This window comes from Coffea eugenioides, chromosome 2 (genome assembly GCF_003713205.1).
Source record: "Coffea eugenioides isolate CCC68of chromosome 2, Ceug_1.0, whole genome shotgun sequence".
Lineage (NCBI taxonomy): Eukaryota > Viridiplantae > Streptophyta > Magnoliopsida > Gentianales > Rubiaceae > Coffea > Coffea eugenioides.
In genome coordinates this window covers 1,430,816-1,448,123 of record NC_040036.1, presented here as the reverse complement: position 1 = coordinate 1,448,123, position 17,308 = coordinate 1,430,816, and the positions used below count along the sequence as shown (strand labels likewise).

General features: G+C 37.1%; 1 protein-coding gene across 1 annotated transcript; it reads right to left on the bottom strand.

Annotated features, from left to right (window-relative positions):
* Positions 1-2,708: 2,708 nt before the first annotated feature.
* Positions 2,709-6,511, bottom strand: LOC113762798 (probable trehalose-phosphate phosphatase 2). Its single transcript, XM_027306395.1, has 9 exons — positions 6,427-6,511; positions 5,553-5,742; positions 5,252-5,392; positions 5,034-5,105; positions 4,711-4,836; positions 4,550-4,606; positions 4,233-4,334; positions 3,872-4,090; positions 2,709-3,736 (listed from the first exon to the last, which is right to left on the bottom strand). Exons 2-9 carry the CDS (start codon positions 5,730-5,732, stop codon positions 3,593-3,595), a joined length of 1,041 nt encoding a protein of 346 aa, XP_027162196.1. The 5' UTR covers positions 5,733-5,742; positions 6,427-6,511; the 3' UTR covers positions 2,709-3,592.
* Positions 6,512-17,308: the final 10,797 nt, after the last annotated feature.

Here is a 17,308-nt window from a genome sequence, read left to right as displayed (position 1 = left end):
GGCTGGCTCATTCTGATTATTCACCGTTACGGTTACATCCAAACCCAGCCCCCCGGGGGCGGCGGGGGGACTGCAGCTCATTTTGTCGTTTTCCGCCGCCGAGAGCGTTAAGTTTGAGATTGCCACGCTCTACCGCTGTTAGTTGTATTTCATATTTATTCTCCCAATCCCTATCCCCGCTCCACCAATACGGAATTACTTGTGCTCTGTTTTATTTATTTATTTTTTCCTTGTTCCTAAAGGAAGGCTATTGCATGCTCCTTTTAAGCAGGTACCACATTGTTAGCGCCGTTGACACGTTATTGTATCAATACTATTTTTTTATTATTATTAGTAAGTGCGCCATTAAATGTATTAATAATTACTGATTTTTCTTTTCTTTTTTTTTAGGAAAAACCAGATGTCCATTCTTTCATCGAATCGTTTATGGGAAGGAAAATTATCACCGTATCATGGCACAACCAACTCCAAAGGCATATATATTAAGCAAGTAAATGGGATGAAAGATTTTCAATCCCACAAACACGAGGCACTTTACAAAAACTGAAACTCCTTAATCACTTCCTCAACCTCATGCACCAGACGACTTATATAGGTGATAAGTCCTTCCTATGGCTTGTTAATTTTCTAGCTGTATTACGGATTTGTTTGATAAAACTGAAATCTGTCTGAAATTTGAAATCTGAACCCGCTAACATATTGAATTATTCAGCACTAAGACACTATTTGGTATAACTTACTCCATCACTTAAATTTAATGAATTCAAATTTTAACATGTTGAAATGCATTTGATAACAAAAGATAGAACATTTGAATTAAATAAATAAAACTAATAAGTTTTTTAGGCGAGTTGAAACTCGCTTCAATTTATCACTCTCAAATAAATATATAACGTGTTCAGCATGCATTCAACACATGCAATTTGCCTGCCGCGCCCAAGAAATATAGAAAAGTAGTACTACCTTTTTTTGGGCGGCTCTTCTCACGTTCCTTGGCGTACATGAAATGTATGTTTAACAGATGAAATGTATTGCATGGTTGGACAAGAGTCGATTTTTTTTTGCAATAAAAGTAACTAACTCATCGTTTATTTATTTATTTATTTTTTTTGGGCGAGAAAAAGGGAATATGTTAATTAGTTGGTAATATAGTTGTTAGCAACCATGTGAGGAAACCCGACTCCTCTAATATCATCACTACGTACAATTAATTTCCTAACCCAAAAAAAAAAAAGAAAAAGATGCATAACAAAAAAAATCCTCTTCTTGTAATTACTTGACTCGTTGTTTACGGTAAAGAAAGGTTTTTTAAAGCAGAATTGACCGCGAATTCAACTTGGGTTAGAATTGGAATGGTAGGTCCTTTGTCATCCGTTATTTCCACTCTTTGTTCGGATGAGACTGGCACTTGAGTACCATTTGTTTGATAGTCAACAAGCGGACACGGACTTGCTCCATTGACTAGACTAGTTTCTGCGGCAGAACAAACGGATGATAACCCTTTCTAACAGGTAATCCATTCATTGGACATACATGAAATGCGTTTGTTTGAAAGTCTTTTACAATTGTACCTTAGGTTCTGTTCTAGAAGAGAAAAATGAGGATTGAATCGATAATCAATCCACAAGTGGACTTGGTAAATCACCAAATTAATCATACTCGCTTTATTTATTATTATTATTTTTTTAAAAAAAAAAAGCAAAGAAAAAATTAGTTAAATTACTTACTTCAAGAATTAATGGGAATCATAGTCGCTGGTAGTTATGTGTCAGCTGCCTTAGCTTGAGCTGCGATTGCTGAAGACACGAGGATCCTGAGTGGGGTGCTTGGGTGGGAAAGGCAAAAGAGTCAAAACGTGTCCAACCCAAGAAAGAGTTCCAAGTTGGGCCAGGGGCCAATGGCCTTGCTTAGCCGCCCTTGCTTTTTTTAGCATCCGAGTATAGAAGGGTAGTTCTAATTTTTGATACATCCCAAGCGGTGGTTGGGAGGAGCATCCACGATGTACAACTACGACTTGTTATTATTAGTTACTAGTATAGTAGGCTACAAAAGAGAATGAAGTGAGCTAAAATTATTTGATTGATGTTGTCCCCATGACATGACAATAAAGAAAAAATATATATATATATCCTTTTTTGAGTCCCCAAAAAAAAAAAAAGAAAAAGGGAAGAATACGCTATTGCGTTTGTATTAACTGTTTTTGGAATTTTTTGAAAAATTTTACTGTAACAGAGTTTTTATAATATATTTTGAAATATTTTTAGAAAATATTTTGGGGTATTCAAGAGTAGGAAAGTTTTTAGAATATATTTTGAGATATTTTTTAAATATTAAAAAAATTTAGACTACTTTTTAGAATATTTTTTAGAGCACTTTTTAAAAATTTTAATAATAGTATTTGAAAAACTCAGCGATCCAAACAATTTTGAACTTTTGTAATTTGGGTATCATCACTCTTTGTTTTCTGAAACGGACAGGTTTTGAAAGAACTACCAATTGACAATGACAATCGATCGGTTATCACGCGTGCCGTTGCAAATCATACAAAGAAAAATATTTGGTGGGTGAAGTGATTAATCAAAGGCAAGTGACGACAGGTGAGAGACAGTAGTCGTGAAATCATACACATACGTTATTCTACATAGAAGATGGAACTACCACCCTTTTTCTTCTTCTTTTTTTTTTTTTTATAAAAAAAAGCGTGTAGCCTGTAGCCTGTAGATGGAGAAGACAAGTGAGAATACGTGACATTGATGCTGGGCTTCATCCAACCCAATCATTGGAGGGTACACATCCTCACCGTACCACCCGCCATACGTAGGTTTTTCTAGAGGGGGTTGAGGGTTGATTATTATTCGCCCACGTTTCCTTCTCTTGCCCAAGCTAATAATAAAACGATTGATGCCTATTTGGGGTAGATTTATACCCAGAGCTTCAAGCTCCGTTTATCTAGTGAACAGAACAAGAACATGGGCCGCCAGTGAAAATCTGATCATTGCTGAATTAATACCCACTTCAAAAATGTTAAAGATGCTCTTATAGCGCAACGCGATAAACTGGACAAAATCTCCACAGATTCGTCATCAGCAGGACTTCCAAAACCAGCCCAGACTTCTTGACCCAAATAGAAAATTGTACAAGGAAGACACCTGCATCCATGGGCATCGCAAATCTTTGCTGCCAAGAGTTGTTCTATACTTGAATACAGCCAACTTCAAATACATATATATTACAAAGAGCATGGAAATGGATAGTTTAGCATCAGGAGTTCAGGATGGTTGATAAATTTAATTAAAATTCAGCTCAGACATAATACTAAGGACAGGGGGTGTTGTTTCTTCTTTATTCTTGTTGTCATGGGTTCGTCCATCAAAGTCTTGGGTTGAAAAACTTCAGGCTGCTGCTGATATCTGCACTAGACCAAAAACCGCAGTGCAGACCTTCCGATTGCTGTACACGAAATAATAACCTAGTGTCTATTGGGACTTGCCTAAAACTTCAAGTCCCATGATATGCTGCTGTCACCATATGAAGATGTATCTCTCATCTATGTACACCAGCCACATCCCCGAAAACACTTCTGAAGAGAAAATTAATCAGAAGCTGACACCCACCTCGCCAGACGTATTAAGAAAGATAACACTTCTGAAGGATCTTGCAGGGAGCATAAAGCCAGAGTGTCTCTTGGGGCCGAAGAGACGATAATAGGATATCCTAGTCCCCTGCGTCGAAGTACCTGGACAATCCAATCAAGAATTAAACTTTCGTGTTTCGTGTGCCTTAACAGCCATCAAACCGTCTAATCTTGACAATTTACCAGTACATATTAAGCAGTAAAAATCACGGTTCTTCAAAAAATACTACTGATTACCTTGAAAGCGTCTTCATCAGTTTTGTCATCTCCAATATAAATTGGGAGAACACTGCTGGAACTTGCAAAGCCAAGGGTATCAAGCAAGTAAACCAGTGCATTGCCTTTGTTCCACTGTATCGATGGCCTGATTTCTAAAACCTTTTTGCCTCTCGTCAGATGAAAGCGTGGGTACCCTGCAAGTACCGACAGAACCTTCTTTTCTAATGGACCATAATCCTGCGGAAAACCCCAAAAAAAAAAATTTTTTTTTTTTGAGCATTAAGTACGTATAATTAATGGGTATTTATTACAAAGTCCGAATTTGTCATCATTTTTGGGCTGATTATTCAAGTGACAAGAACGATGCTGTAAAACTTACAACGTGGGCAACATGTCGGTAGTGAACAGAAATGCAGAACCCATTATCCTCGATTAAGACACCTTCGATGTCACTGGTTCCCTTCTTCATCTTATCTAATATCTGGTGAAGCACAAGAAATTTGCTTGATTGAATCCGAACAAGTAACAAAATATAGCAGTTGTATCACCATCACAGGAAATTCAAAGCAAAATTCGCCACAAAACATCAAAGGTCGGCCCTTCATATTTACTACTGTAGTTGTCAACGTCAAGATTTAAGCTTAGAACGAATAACGGGGAAAAAAAAACCTATATTGTGTTTTTGAGTCAGCTCACCTCCCGAATTGCAGGCAGAAACTCCTTGGCAGGTTGGAAGATGGATAGTTCATCACCCTGCAAATTTTTATCCAGCGGTATTAGCTAGTTTGTCATATATATATATATATATATATACATACAAGTATTTTCATTATACGGTCAACCCCTGTTTTACATACTTTCTTATCAAGGGCGTTTGTGTGATACTTGCCCTCATAGGACTTCAATTTCGTAGGAGGCCCCATGATGTCCATCCCATGGCTCCCAGCGTAGTATACCTCATCTAGCTTAACAAATTGATATACCTGAAAAGCGAAAAAACAAATTAAACACAAGAAACAAAATAACATACTGTAATTAAATATTTGGATCTAAATGTAGGAAAGAAGAAGCAAATTATGTTTTGCTTCCTTTCGGATAAGAAGTAGGTAAATGAATAAAAAATATTTTTTTTTTTTTAATGAACGTAAATATTGCTGCATTATTACATGCAGTTTATTACCTTGTTGCGGCTCCTACCACTTATTATAGCGGTCGGAAAGTGCTTGGCAACTCCCCCTACAGCCGAACGCATCTGCATATCACAACATTTCAAAACTGTATAAGCGAAAAGAGTCATGGGCGGTTGCGCTGATGATATCGATATCGATAGGCGGTTAGTGGTGGACTGATGGCTATAACTTCTTATCAAATGCTGTCTGAATAATTCCAAATGTTTACCGCATCAGACATAAATGCACGGTCGGGCTCATCCACAATCGGCGTTAGAGTCCCGTCGTAATCTAAAAAAATGACAATTTGCTTTCCCACTGCTGCTTTCATGATCCCTTGGAATGCTCTCAATGCAGAAGGGTGCTCTTTCTACGTTCAAATTAAAATATAATAAATAATATACCCAAATCCCAAGAAAAAAATAAATAAATAAATAAAGGAAGTTAAGGAATTGAATTCCAAAGGAAAACATCATCTTGGATTCTTCTTTGCTATCTGAGGAGATGAGCACAATGCTTTATTTACTCACCAACCAATAACTGTACTTGGAATCAGCTGCATTGAGTTCGTCGGGGTTACCATCCTCAATGTATTCGTGGGGTTCAATCTTATCGGTTCTTGCTCTTGAGAAGTAACCTACACCATACCTCGCCGTCGTGCCAAACAATCTGCTGAATCCCATATAGAGCCTGTCAAAATTATCCCTCATCTTCTACTACCTGTAGCAAGAGTTTAACATGCACAACTTCATCAAATTTTTGACGAGCGCATTTGCAAAGGAGAGAGAAGAGTTCTTAAAATTTGCCTGCGCTGCGTGCCACCAAGAGTTGGGTTAAAGGCTTTCTAGGCCATTTACTCATCTGAACCAGGGAACATTTTTTGACCATAGCGTTCGTTCGGGCTAGTTGTCAGGCATTGTACTATTCATTCGTTGGGCCTTACAATGGTAAACGTCCATACGGGTCTTCTACATGACCCAGGTATTGTATTTCTACTTAGGGGGAAAAGAATATTCTACAGTATATAACTGCCATCTCAACAACAACAACAATTCCATCACGGCTAAGAAACAGGAAAGAAACCGACCAAACCTTTAGCAGAAAAGAGATTTTTTTTCCCACGTTCGGAGAAACCCAACTTAAAGAAACCATCAATGGACTAGACCCAAAAGAAAAATTATTAACATGGATTGTATTGGGCTTCAGCCTTAAATGGATAATATCTAACGAATGGAAAACACACAGGATATCCAGTAAATTAGACGAAGAACTTCTTCATGAAAAATTCCGAATGTACTCCTGTATATATATATATATGTATGTATATACTAGTAAGAATTCAACTTAAGATAGCAAAAGTAAAGATTGGAGCATAAGAGGAAAAGAAAGTTGTGGTGAGCATACCAGTTAATGGAGAGACTTTTTAAGTTCGGGCAAACGTAACCGACAACAAAACTGGAGGATGAAAGAGACGGAATAAGAAGAAGGCTGAGGCAGGCGCTAAATACGCTCGTGCGCCTCGGATATCTTATATAATACTTCGGGGCTACCAATCCTAACCAAGTTCGAACACCTACCTACACTAAATTGGTTTCTTCAAAATTAGATTTAAAAAAAAGAAAGAAAGGAAAAGAAGAGGAAAAAGCCCCAACGAATAAATTGAAACCGACCCCACTATTTAAAAAAGAATTCAAAAAGGAGTTCCACTTTAATCATACTTCCTAAATAAGGAACGAACGATTTTTCCAACCAGCTGCTAAATTGGACACGGTAGTCCTCCACTTCAATATCTAATTCACTGGAGCGATTTAGATGCAATGCACCACCCCACTTCTACGTACTGTGAATAAAGCAAGCAATATGTTGGGGGGTGGGTGCACCAATTTCGGGAGGTTCATCATTAAACCGACCACAATTCTCACCTCAACATATGATGTCATATATGTGGAGTAACTCAAAATCGAACAATAATGAGAAATTCGTTAGAAGACGCACCTGGATTCTCCGGAGCAAGCACTTGCCAAATGAACCTACTAAATACTCAACCCTGGTGAGGAGTTAAAACCCAAAAAGTAGTCGTTAACTTTTTGCCAAACGAGTTGAGTGGACGATAAGCTTCCGAGTACTCACACCTCAAAAACAGTAGTAGTAGTACTAATAACGAGTCCCTGCATCTATGAGACTATATATATATATATGAAAAATAGTGTATAATAAGCTTCAATAAAAAGAACTTCTTTGACGTGTGAGTCGAACGAAAATCCAAATAGAGTAGTAGAAGAAAGACGCAGCAAGGTTACAAGTGGTTCCAGGTGATTAGCTGTGTGACCATTGTACGGGACCCCTATTATTATTATTATAGTTTCAGAAGTCATTTTACGACAAAAGTTTAACTCGAGGAGACCAAGAAGAAGGGAGAGGTGGAACCACAGCAGGACGATGCGGAAATTAGATTTGATGACTCGACCTGATATGGAAAAAGTAGAAAACTTTGCTTTAGTCAAGTAAGGTCTTAATCAAATGGCTGAGGTTACACCGACATGAGCTACAGGTTTAATCGCCAGACCCCATCGAATACCCAAAAAAAGGACTCATACGATGCGATAAATGCCGCTGGCTCCACTTAACTACCGTCTTGACCCTGATTCCATTTAACTGAATGCCAAACCGTTGGGAGATCTAAACATATGTCTCTACCGCGCAGAATGAAAATGACAGGCATAATTTCTTGCGCGTTTTCAGCATCTTTCGCAAGATTATTACATGTTTCTAAGTTGCTTCTTTTACCGGTACGGCGATAATAAGTCCGTGCAACAGTGCGGTTTTAAGATAAAATTTATATGGGTCTTTTTGACCCGTATCTATTGGACAATCGTCAAGATGTAATATTTTAGCACGTTAGACTTTTAAAAATATAAAATTAATTACAAAAAGTATAAAAATATAAAAGAGAGTAATAGTAATTGTTAGTATTGGCGTATATACAGTAGGTCGGGTGGAATTTAAATTTGTTAACGAGTACTCATAGGTGTAACCCTCAATAGGTGGATTAAATGGAGATGTGGTGCAAGATTCTTAATAGGCAAAGTTAAATGGAAGAAGGGTTCATACATATATATATATATGATAGGGATGAACAAAAGGTAAGTGTCCGCATTCAAATTGATTATGAAAATTACGTTTACTTAAAAAGAAAGAAAAGACTGCATTGGTAAAATTAACAAGAAGATTCTTAAGAACAAATAACGGAAGCATGTTAATAATGCATCCGAAGCTGAGCATGGAAAGTCGGTAAAGGAAATTATATTGTAGTAGAAGCTGCCAGGGGGGACTTAGTATGGATCGTACAATCAGATTTTTCTCATCAAAAGACAAAACCCCAAAAATTTTTTACTTGTAAAGCTGATCAAGTGAACACAACACTGTTTAACAAGTGCATGAATCTTTAGTAAAACCATTCGTAGAATAAACCAAAGTTCATCATGGAAACCAGAAGTCTTTTTTCTCTTTCTTTTTCTTTTTTGTCAGAGCCGAAATGATAAGATCAGCATATACGTCAATGCTTACGGCACACCATTCTACCACCACCTGTCATTTAGTGTCATAAAACTAGCATGCAACATGCATGATGATCCTTTTTTTTTTTTAATTCCGAACATACTTGCGACTCGAGCCCTTTTTTTTTTTTTTGATAATTCGAAACATGTCCCAACTTGAGCCCTTAGGACTCGAGTCGGCACATCAAACCAGAGGAGTACGTTATAGCCCTACACAACAACCCCAAACGAGTTACGAAAGTTCAAATCCAGAGTAATATTCGAATTCAAAATCATAAGAGTCCTTAAGAACTCGTTTATCTCACTGGACCACTCCGCCATGGGCGGTTAGCACCGAGACGGCTAGACGAAAACAAAATGGAACAAATTATAAAGCCTCGCTCGCGTCTGCATTTTATCCTCTATATATATATATATATATATATATATATATATGCATATAAGATAAACATACAAGTGACAAAAGTAAAGGGTAATTCCGGACCCGCAACTTACCCAACAATCGCTTGCTCTCACAAGGCCAGAGCCCTGTCATCGTGGACGTCTTTAAGAAGGAAAAATGACGGATAGACAGCATCAATTCTTTTGTGATGAAAAACAATTAGGGAAAAACTTCACGTTGATCTTAATTTCAGTAGGGAAATCTATCTAACGAAAATTGTTGTAAAAAATAAATATTCTTAGCATAACTCTCATACTTCGCCACTACGCCAAGAGGGAAAAAATAAAAAGAAATAATTTAGCACTACACCGTGGTCGGCAGAGTCATTACCACCACTACCAACAAGTCACAATCTGAAGCCAACAAGAAGCCCAAGGGTCAAACCAGTACAGCGTAGTTTTACTTTTAACCCTTTCTATCACATCGAAGGAAACTACTGCAGCCATCAGCATGCAGCAGATTCACGTATAGTGTAGACACGTGCTTCTATAACGCCCACAGATTCTTTTGGTTTTCGCGGGCCGGGTTGGGAGGAGGGGGTCTGGGTATGGTATCTAACCGAAGACGCAGAGATTGTAGCTAACTAGCTACTATTATATAGCCCACAGATTGTAGTTACTATATATATATATTTTTTTTCAATACAGGGGTGTCCGGGTCAATCTTTACGAGGCCTGACTAATCCCTGCGGCCCAGAAGAGGAGGCCCCATCCCACACCCAGCACGTTAACAACGGGACTTGAACCCTGGACAAGTCAGGAAGGTCGTCATACCCTAAGGAGGGGGAGGGAACCGTTCGAGCTATCCCGTGGGGGCAGAAGACCAGCCACGTAAGGTGGCAAGTTTGTGGGAGGCAGGGGTTGAACCCCTGACCTCCAGCATCACCAAAGAGAGTGATGACCACTGGACCAAATAGCCAGTGGCTTGTAGTTACCATATAGTTTTCGATAAAAGTAAGGGATAATTTCAGATACCTCCCCTGAAGTTTCTGACAGTCTCACTCCCCTTTCTTGTGGTTTTAAAAATACCACAAACTTCCCCTAAAACTAAATATGCAGTCTCAAAGTAGACCCAATTCAAAAATACAAACAATAAAAAATGGGGAGTTGGAGAGAGAAACAACTATATACCACAAATGCCCTGATTATCTTGCATTAGTGATTTACTAATACTAATTTACCTATAAACACCTTACACGGGGTGATTTATAAGGTACAATCAGTTTACAAACATGTACATTATGTTAGATGTTAGTTACTTATCTGTTTCTATATTGGTTAAAGAATTCTAATTTATCGTTAATTACATTAATTGTGTTTATAACTAATTTCACCAAATTTGTCCTAATAATCACGAAATGTTAGCTAACTTGTGAGGGTATTTAAGTCTTTTTGGCCATGATGATGTAAGAAATGGGACCTAAAATTCTGACAGGGAAGGTTTGTGATTTTTTGAAACTACATGAGAGGAGAGTGAGACTGTAAAAAACTTGAGGAGAGTTATCGGAAATTATCCCTAAAAGTAATGAGGAAGCGAAGACTTAAAAATTATACTATAGCGCATTGGCTTGACGTGGCAAATTTCCAAGTAGCAAGTGTGTCTGTAAAGTAAGTGTGAACGGAGAGAAAAAAAATGGTCTTGGGGGTCTTTGGATGGGAAGTGGGTTTAAACCTCCGACAAAAAAGTGCAACATGACAAAGATTACGTGTCACCGTTTCATCATTCTATTAGTTATTCCATGCACGACATATTGGGGTGTGCTTTGTACAGGTCAGAATTAGATTAAGAAAACGACTTTTTAACTCCCTGTCTCGCAGAAAGAAGGTCACAACAGAACGGGACGACACAACCTCAGACGAGGAGAGGCCTCTTGTTGGTCTGCCCAGAACTCAATATGCCAAACACATCGTACGCGGATAGGTGGATTTCATATGATTATATTCAAATGAGGCAATAATTATGCCACAAGATGAGATGGAGAACTTCAACGAGATTCGAAGTCGTATTATATTTTGAACCGTTAAGCATCCGGTTTGTGTAACTAGTATCCTGATGGGGCACCCGTTACCCGCGGGCGGTTTGATTGACTTGTCTGCAAGTGCAAGAAAAGACATGGTTTGGTCTTCTACGTACATGGAAAGCTAAATGAGAACGACAAAGTGGTTAATCGAACATAAAGGGTGCCTTTGAGAGTTGAGGATTGGAACGGAAAAGAAAGGGAAAGAAGAGAAAGTTCGATTTTTCTTTATTTGTAAGTTTTAAGTAAAAGAGAAAAGAAAGGAAATGAGAGAATGAATAGTGAGCAAAATTTTTCCTCTTAAATTGGAAAGAAATGAAGAGAAAGTTAGAGGAAACTTGTAAAAAAATTTTAAAATATCTCTTTTATCCTTAAAAATACCTTGAACAAATATTTAATAACTTTCATATCCAAAATCATTTCACTAATTATTAAAACTCTCAAACAACATAACAATCCTTTCTCTTCTCTTCTCTCGTAACCTTAAGTTTTCCATTCTTCTCTTTTCTATCATAAACTCCCAAACTTAGCCAAAGTGATGGACTAGACTAGATCCGCCAGCGAAAGTAGATTGAAGTGGTTTCTGGCCTACCAATTTATGGTCTTAGGCATCGCAAACTCTTTCTTTTTTTCTTTTTTTTTTTTGCGCCCATTGTTTCAAAAACCGTCTTATACGTGGAATCATGTATGAAAACTTAGCATGACCAAATCAAAAGATAATATGCTTTCCACTTCCTTTTTCCTGAGATGGTTACCAAATCTCAGGGAAAAAAATTAAACTTTTCCGTAAACAGGAGATGAACGAAAACACGAGTGACAAGAAAAGATTCCTGTTTCATGTGGAAACTCGTAGGAAGTTACAAGGAAAGCGTACTTACTTTGAATGGACCAAACTGCCAAACAAAAATTTGAAGAAAGGAAAGCAGAATCATGGAGAGGAAATCAACAAGAACATTTGCAAAGAAAGAAAATGGTCGTGATCCTGGTAAATTAGGACAGGGACATATTTTAAAAAGTTGAAAATGGTGATTGAAATGATAGACAAATTAAAAACAACCAATCAATTCAAACAATTATTACACTACTAGGGAGTAGTGGGCAAATTTGCGAACAACGGAAAATGGTGATTGGAATGATGGACAAAATGGGCTACCAAACCAATTTTGTGTGCATCACGGGCACGCAAGCATCATTTAGAAGGTCTGCATGAGCATTTTATGAGGAAAGCGACACCTAAAGGCTAAACACGGGCAAGAATGACCACTATTTAAACGGACTATCATGATGAGCTAGGAGCCTAGGACAATAAAGACATTCAATTCAATCATGGACTACTGGGAAGTGGAAAGATGACAAATCTGTGTTTTAGAACAGGTTCACTTGAGCATTCTCTATGATGGAAGGGGTGGAGCCCGTAAAGGCCGGGTGAGACATCTGTTTAAGCTACCGTAAGCTAGTAGGGGAGTGGAAAGACGAAAAAGTTACTAATGTTTGGAGAAGTTCTTTGCATGTATAAGTTACTAATCAATTGGACGTCCTTAAACAGGACCCAGTCTTGAAGACACTGTGTGTATATGTGCTTGTTACGGTATTACAGGTTAAATGTCGATTCGGACACTTCAGAGTCGGCGGCGGGGACTAAATCTTTCAAATCCCAATACCCGAAGCGCGCCAGCCACCGCCGACTGCGAGAAAGAGCGGATCCTACAGGCTCTAATCCTCCTAGGACCACTACACAGGTACCATCTCAACCGGTGGTTGGCACAGCTGCCTCCCGGTCTCAGATACGCTTGTGGGCCTGGAAGAACTTAGAGGAGAGGGTTTTCAGGCCCAGTCAACAACACGGGGCCTATGCAAACCCACGTGTGCGGTGCATGTACAATACGGATCAACCTTTTACAGAAAAGAAGCCAGTACTGGAACCTCTCGCAATCGAATACGTGTTCGAGTCGAGCTTGGTGAATATCGAATTTCAATCGAGTTTGACTTGAGTCGAACTCAAATTCAAAAATATCAAACTCATTAGTTCGCGAGCTCGATTATATATATATATATATTTATTTATTTATTTTAATAATAAAATATATATCCCTAATATTTATTATTTATTTAAAAATTATTATTTTTATTTATTTAAAAAAACTAATTATTTTTTTTATTTTTTAAACTCGAGCTCGAACTTGACATTTTGAGCTCGTTGAACTCGAACTCGAGTTCGAGTTTCGTAAAATTAACTTAAGGTTTTACTCGATTAAATTAAAGTTCGATTCGACTCGACTCGTTTGCACCCCTATTCGAACCAAAAGAAAGAGTAGTGCATATGTGGGGCTGGTGCTAGTCGGACTGAAAGAGCCGTGATGTCCAACACTGCTCATTTACGATGATCCACCTAAATCCGTTCACTAATTAGCGAATTTGAGTATGTAATAAATTTTGAATGGGTTTATTTAATTAAATTCATTTAATAAATATTTGGTGGATTGACTTGAGTCATCCATTTATATTTATTTAAATGCGATTGTACATTTTCTTCAAAAAAAAAAAGTGATTATACATTTAAACTTAATTTTTAATGAATATTAAACAGATAATTTGAATTCCCTACTAATCTAATAATAATAAAATATCATTATTTCTTATCCAAAAATAAATAAAATTTCAAGTGAGTCATAAATGAATAATTGAGTGCATTCATACTCATTTATTAAATGCCTATAAATGAGTTGAATCATTTTAATCCATTCATTAAATAAATATAAATAAATTGATCTAATTATATTCCTTACGTGATTGCACCCAATTATGACCGTCCAAACTTTTTTTTTATATATATAGGGACCGTCCAAACTCAGCCACTCGACACCTCTACCACGCGTCTCTCTTTGTCAATACTTAAACTAGTAGATTCCATGCGGCCCTTTTTTTATTGGTTCGTTCCTGCTACCGTTAGTATTAGTTCCTAACCTCGCCAAAATAATAATAATAATAAAGTTTGAGATTCTCTGCCTGTGGTTGCACATAACCGTTCATGATTGGAGATGAATAAATTTAAATTTAGATGGTTAAATTGCGCCGGGCACACCAAACCCAAACAACTCTTAAAGACATAAAAGAATAAAATCCAGTTGAGCTTAACAAGACGACGGTATCGGAAACTAAAAGAAGATTTAAGAGCCAAACCTATTGATAGTTTAATTTTTATTTTTGTGCAGGATGACTTTATTAGAAAAACAATGTTGAACGATATTGGGAAAAAGAAAGTGGAATATCATATTCCAGCATTGCTAAAAACCGGTGAAAGAGGAAAAGAAGAAGGGAGAAGAGAAGGAAACAAGCACAAGAGCGGGGAAAGGGTATTTACAGATAGTGGAAAGGGTTCAGGGGTTGGAACTTGGGAAGATTTATTGTCTTAACTGTCAATTTTTCGAATTTATTTGGTCAAGATTCTCATCATCCTTTATTAACATCGAAATCAATGTGACAAAGAAAAGTTGACCATCAAAAGGGATTTAAAATCCTTTTTAAACTGTAGGTCAAGATTTAAACCTTACACCGTACAATTAATAAAATTCAAAAAAGTGTGCTAGAGCACATTTTGATTTAGATCAGTTTATCTTTCCTCTAATCCCTTGTACAATCCAATTAGGTTTCCCCTATGTTGTTGATTTACATTAAAAAAAAAAAAAAAGTGATTTAGATCGATGATACATCAATCGATGAAGATCTTAAAGAGGCACGGTATATACCATTATGATAGTGACTGGGATTGACATCGATAATTGTGTATCGTATTTCCTTAAGAATGCGTTTGGATTGCAATTTTTCAAAGCTACGTTTTCAATTAACACATTTTTCAATCACATTTTTTAATTTATATATATCAAATCGTTACTGTAATTTTTTACAAAAAATCCACAAAAAAATGCAATCAAAATAAAACAAACTGCTATAAGACCAAGATCAACTAAGAGTTCCTTTTTTACCATAGTACCTGGTTCGGCATTTTATAAGCCTATTAACTACTACTCCCTCCGTCCTACTTTGATAGTTCTGGTTCTTTTTTCACACAGTTTAATAAAAAGTAGTTAACTTTATTGGAACAATCAATTTAAGTAGCTATTTTCCTAAAATACCCTCACATTAATTAGAGTACAACTTTATGGGAACTTGAATTGATGGTAAAAAAAGAATCAACTCTCGTTAAATGGAGTAGGTTAAAGTGGGACGGAGGGAGTATAAAGATCGGTCATTGTATCAGTTGTAGTATATATGACACCTATATACAAATCCCCACTTCAACGTTCTCAGAGAAATCAGGCAATGTTTGGGGAAGGAATGGGAGTGCAGATTTCAAAGCGAGAGGGCAACAAAAGTATAGATGGTCAAGCAAAGCTGAGCTTAAAGCTTGAACTGGGTCCCAAAGTCGGAACCCTCTAATTGTTTTAGAAAACTTTTGACACGTGATGTAATAGGAGTGGCATCCCCCTCCCCCCACTTAGTTTGTGCATAACGGGCTGATGGCTCTCTGTGGGACCCCGAAAAAAAAAGAAGAAGCCTCTTTTGGATTTTAAAAAAAAAAAGTCTCAAATGATTTGAAATTCACTTAAACGGATCTAATTGTTTTAATTGCTTAAAAGTGATCTGGATTTGTAATTCAGTAATTATCTAAATATATTTTAAATATTAGAATAATTGGTGATTTATAAATTTAAATACCTCGTAAGTAATCTAAATAACTAGAAAGATTTGAAAGAATTTAAAATGTTTCGTCAAATTCTTTAATTTAACCCCTTATTTGGTACACAGAAATTGCTAGAAAGAAAAGGTCTTTTCTGGATTCCCATTCCTAAAAAACTTAGGGAAAGCCTTTCCATCTTTATCCTAAAATGGCGAAATAGTAGAACGTCATATTTATCCTTATAAATTCTTATACTACATCATGATATCCTAGACTATTTGTAAGGTAAATTAATATTTGAATATAAGTTTTCATAATAATTAATTTTCCTTATATTTAAAATTTTTTTGTACTAGAAAACAAATGTTTTAAGATGCTTTATTTTTTGACATTTAAACAATTGTGCAAGAAATAATAAATTAAATATAAATTATAATCATTTGACTTCATGTAATTCATATTTTACATTATTAATTATGTTGCTAGTAACTATAAAATTTTAACTTAAAAATCTATATATTAGAATGACTCAAGTATTACAATTGAAGAATTTTGATATTAATTTTCATTTATTTTTGAAGTAAAAGTATCAAAATTTCACATAAGTATACAAATACTATATAGATCAAATAAAATGAAAAGCAATAAGATATATTATGTCCTATAAACTAATTCAGGGAAATTAAGTCAAATTTGTATTTAGTATATTCCATTTGGGAAATTTGCCAAATTGGTCCCTAACATTTACCAAAAACACTTTTTTAGTCCTTTACATATAAAATCAGCCAAAATGGTCATTCACATTTAAATTGTGAGCCAATGTGGTCCTATTGCTCGTTTTTGCTCATTTCTCCGGCTAAAAATAGCACGCCTCTCTCACGTGGTCATATTTTTAGGGGCAAAACCGGAAACACATTTCATTACCTGTTAAAAGTAAAAGGTGTGGACAACCACCAAAATACACATTTCACCTTTGGCCCTCAAAGTTTCAAGAAACCCTAAATTGCATCCCACCGCCACGCCCTCAACTGACTCAGCCGCCTTCTCCCTCGCTATCCCTTCTCCTCTCTCCACTGTCCGTCCTCCCCCTCCCCCTCCTCATCGCCAGCATTTCTCCAACCTCCGGCAAGCTCTCTCCTTCGACGATGATATTGATGCGAGGGACTCGCAAGACGAGGGAGAGGATGAGGAAGAGCACCAGGAGGACGAGGAGGAGCTTCTCGAGCTGGAGCCCCGAATCGGATCTTGCCGGGTCCGGGAAGCTGCTGATGAGTTGTCTGTGGGAGGTGTTGAGGAGGCTCCCGCCTCCAACACTGTTGTCGGCGGCCAGGGTTTGCAAAGGATGGAGGGACACGAGTAAGCGGCTTTGGCGGGCGGCGGAGGAGCTGAGGCTTAGGGTTCCAGCTAAGGCCCAAATTGGATTCGTGGGATCGATGTTGCACAAATGTCCTGGACTTGTTAGACTCTCACTTAGAATGGAAAGTTTAGGACTTTCGGATATAAGTAAACAAGAACCAGATCTATGGATTCATCAAGCACATCACTTATACAGGAGAATTACAAAATAATTTTCGCCACCATTCGGGGATGCA

Coding starts and splice junctions, on each gene's coding strand:
- LOC113762798 (XM_027306395.1), bottom strand. CDS start 5,732: ATGAGGGATAATTTTGACAGGCTCTATATGGGATTCAGCAGATTGTTT. Junction 4,837..5,033: donor GTGGTAGGAGCCGCAACAAG/GTAATAAACTGC, acceptor TTCGCTTTTCAG/GTATATCAATTTGTTAAGCT. Junction 4,091..4,232: donor ACCGACATGTTGCCCACGTT/GTAAGTTTTACA, acceptor GGTTTTCCGCAG/GATTATGGTCCATTAGAAAA.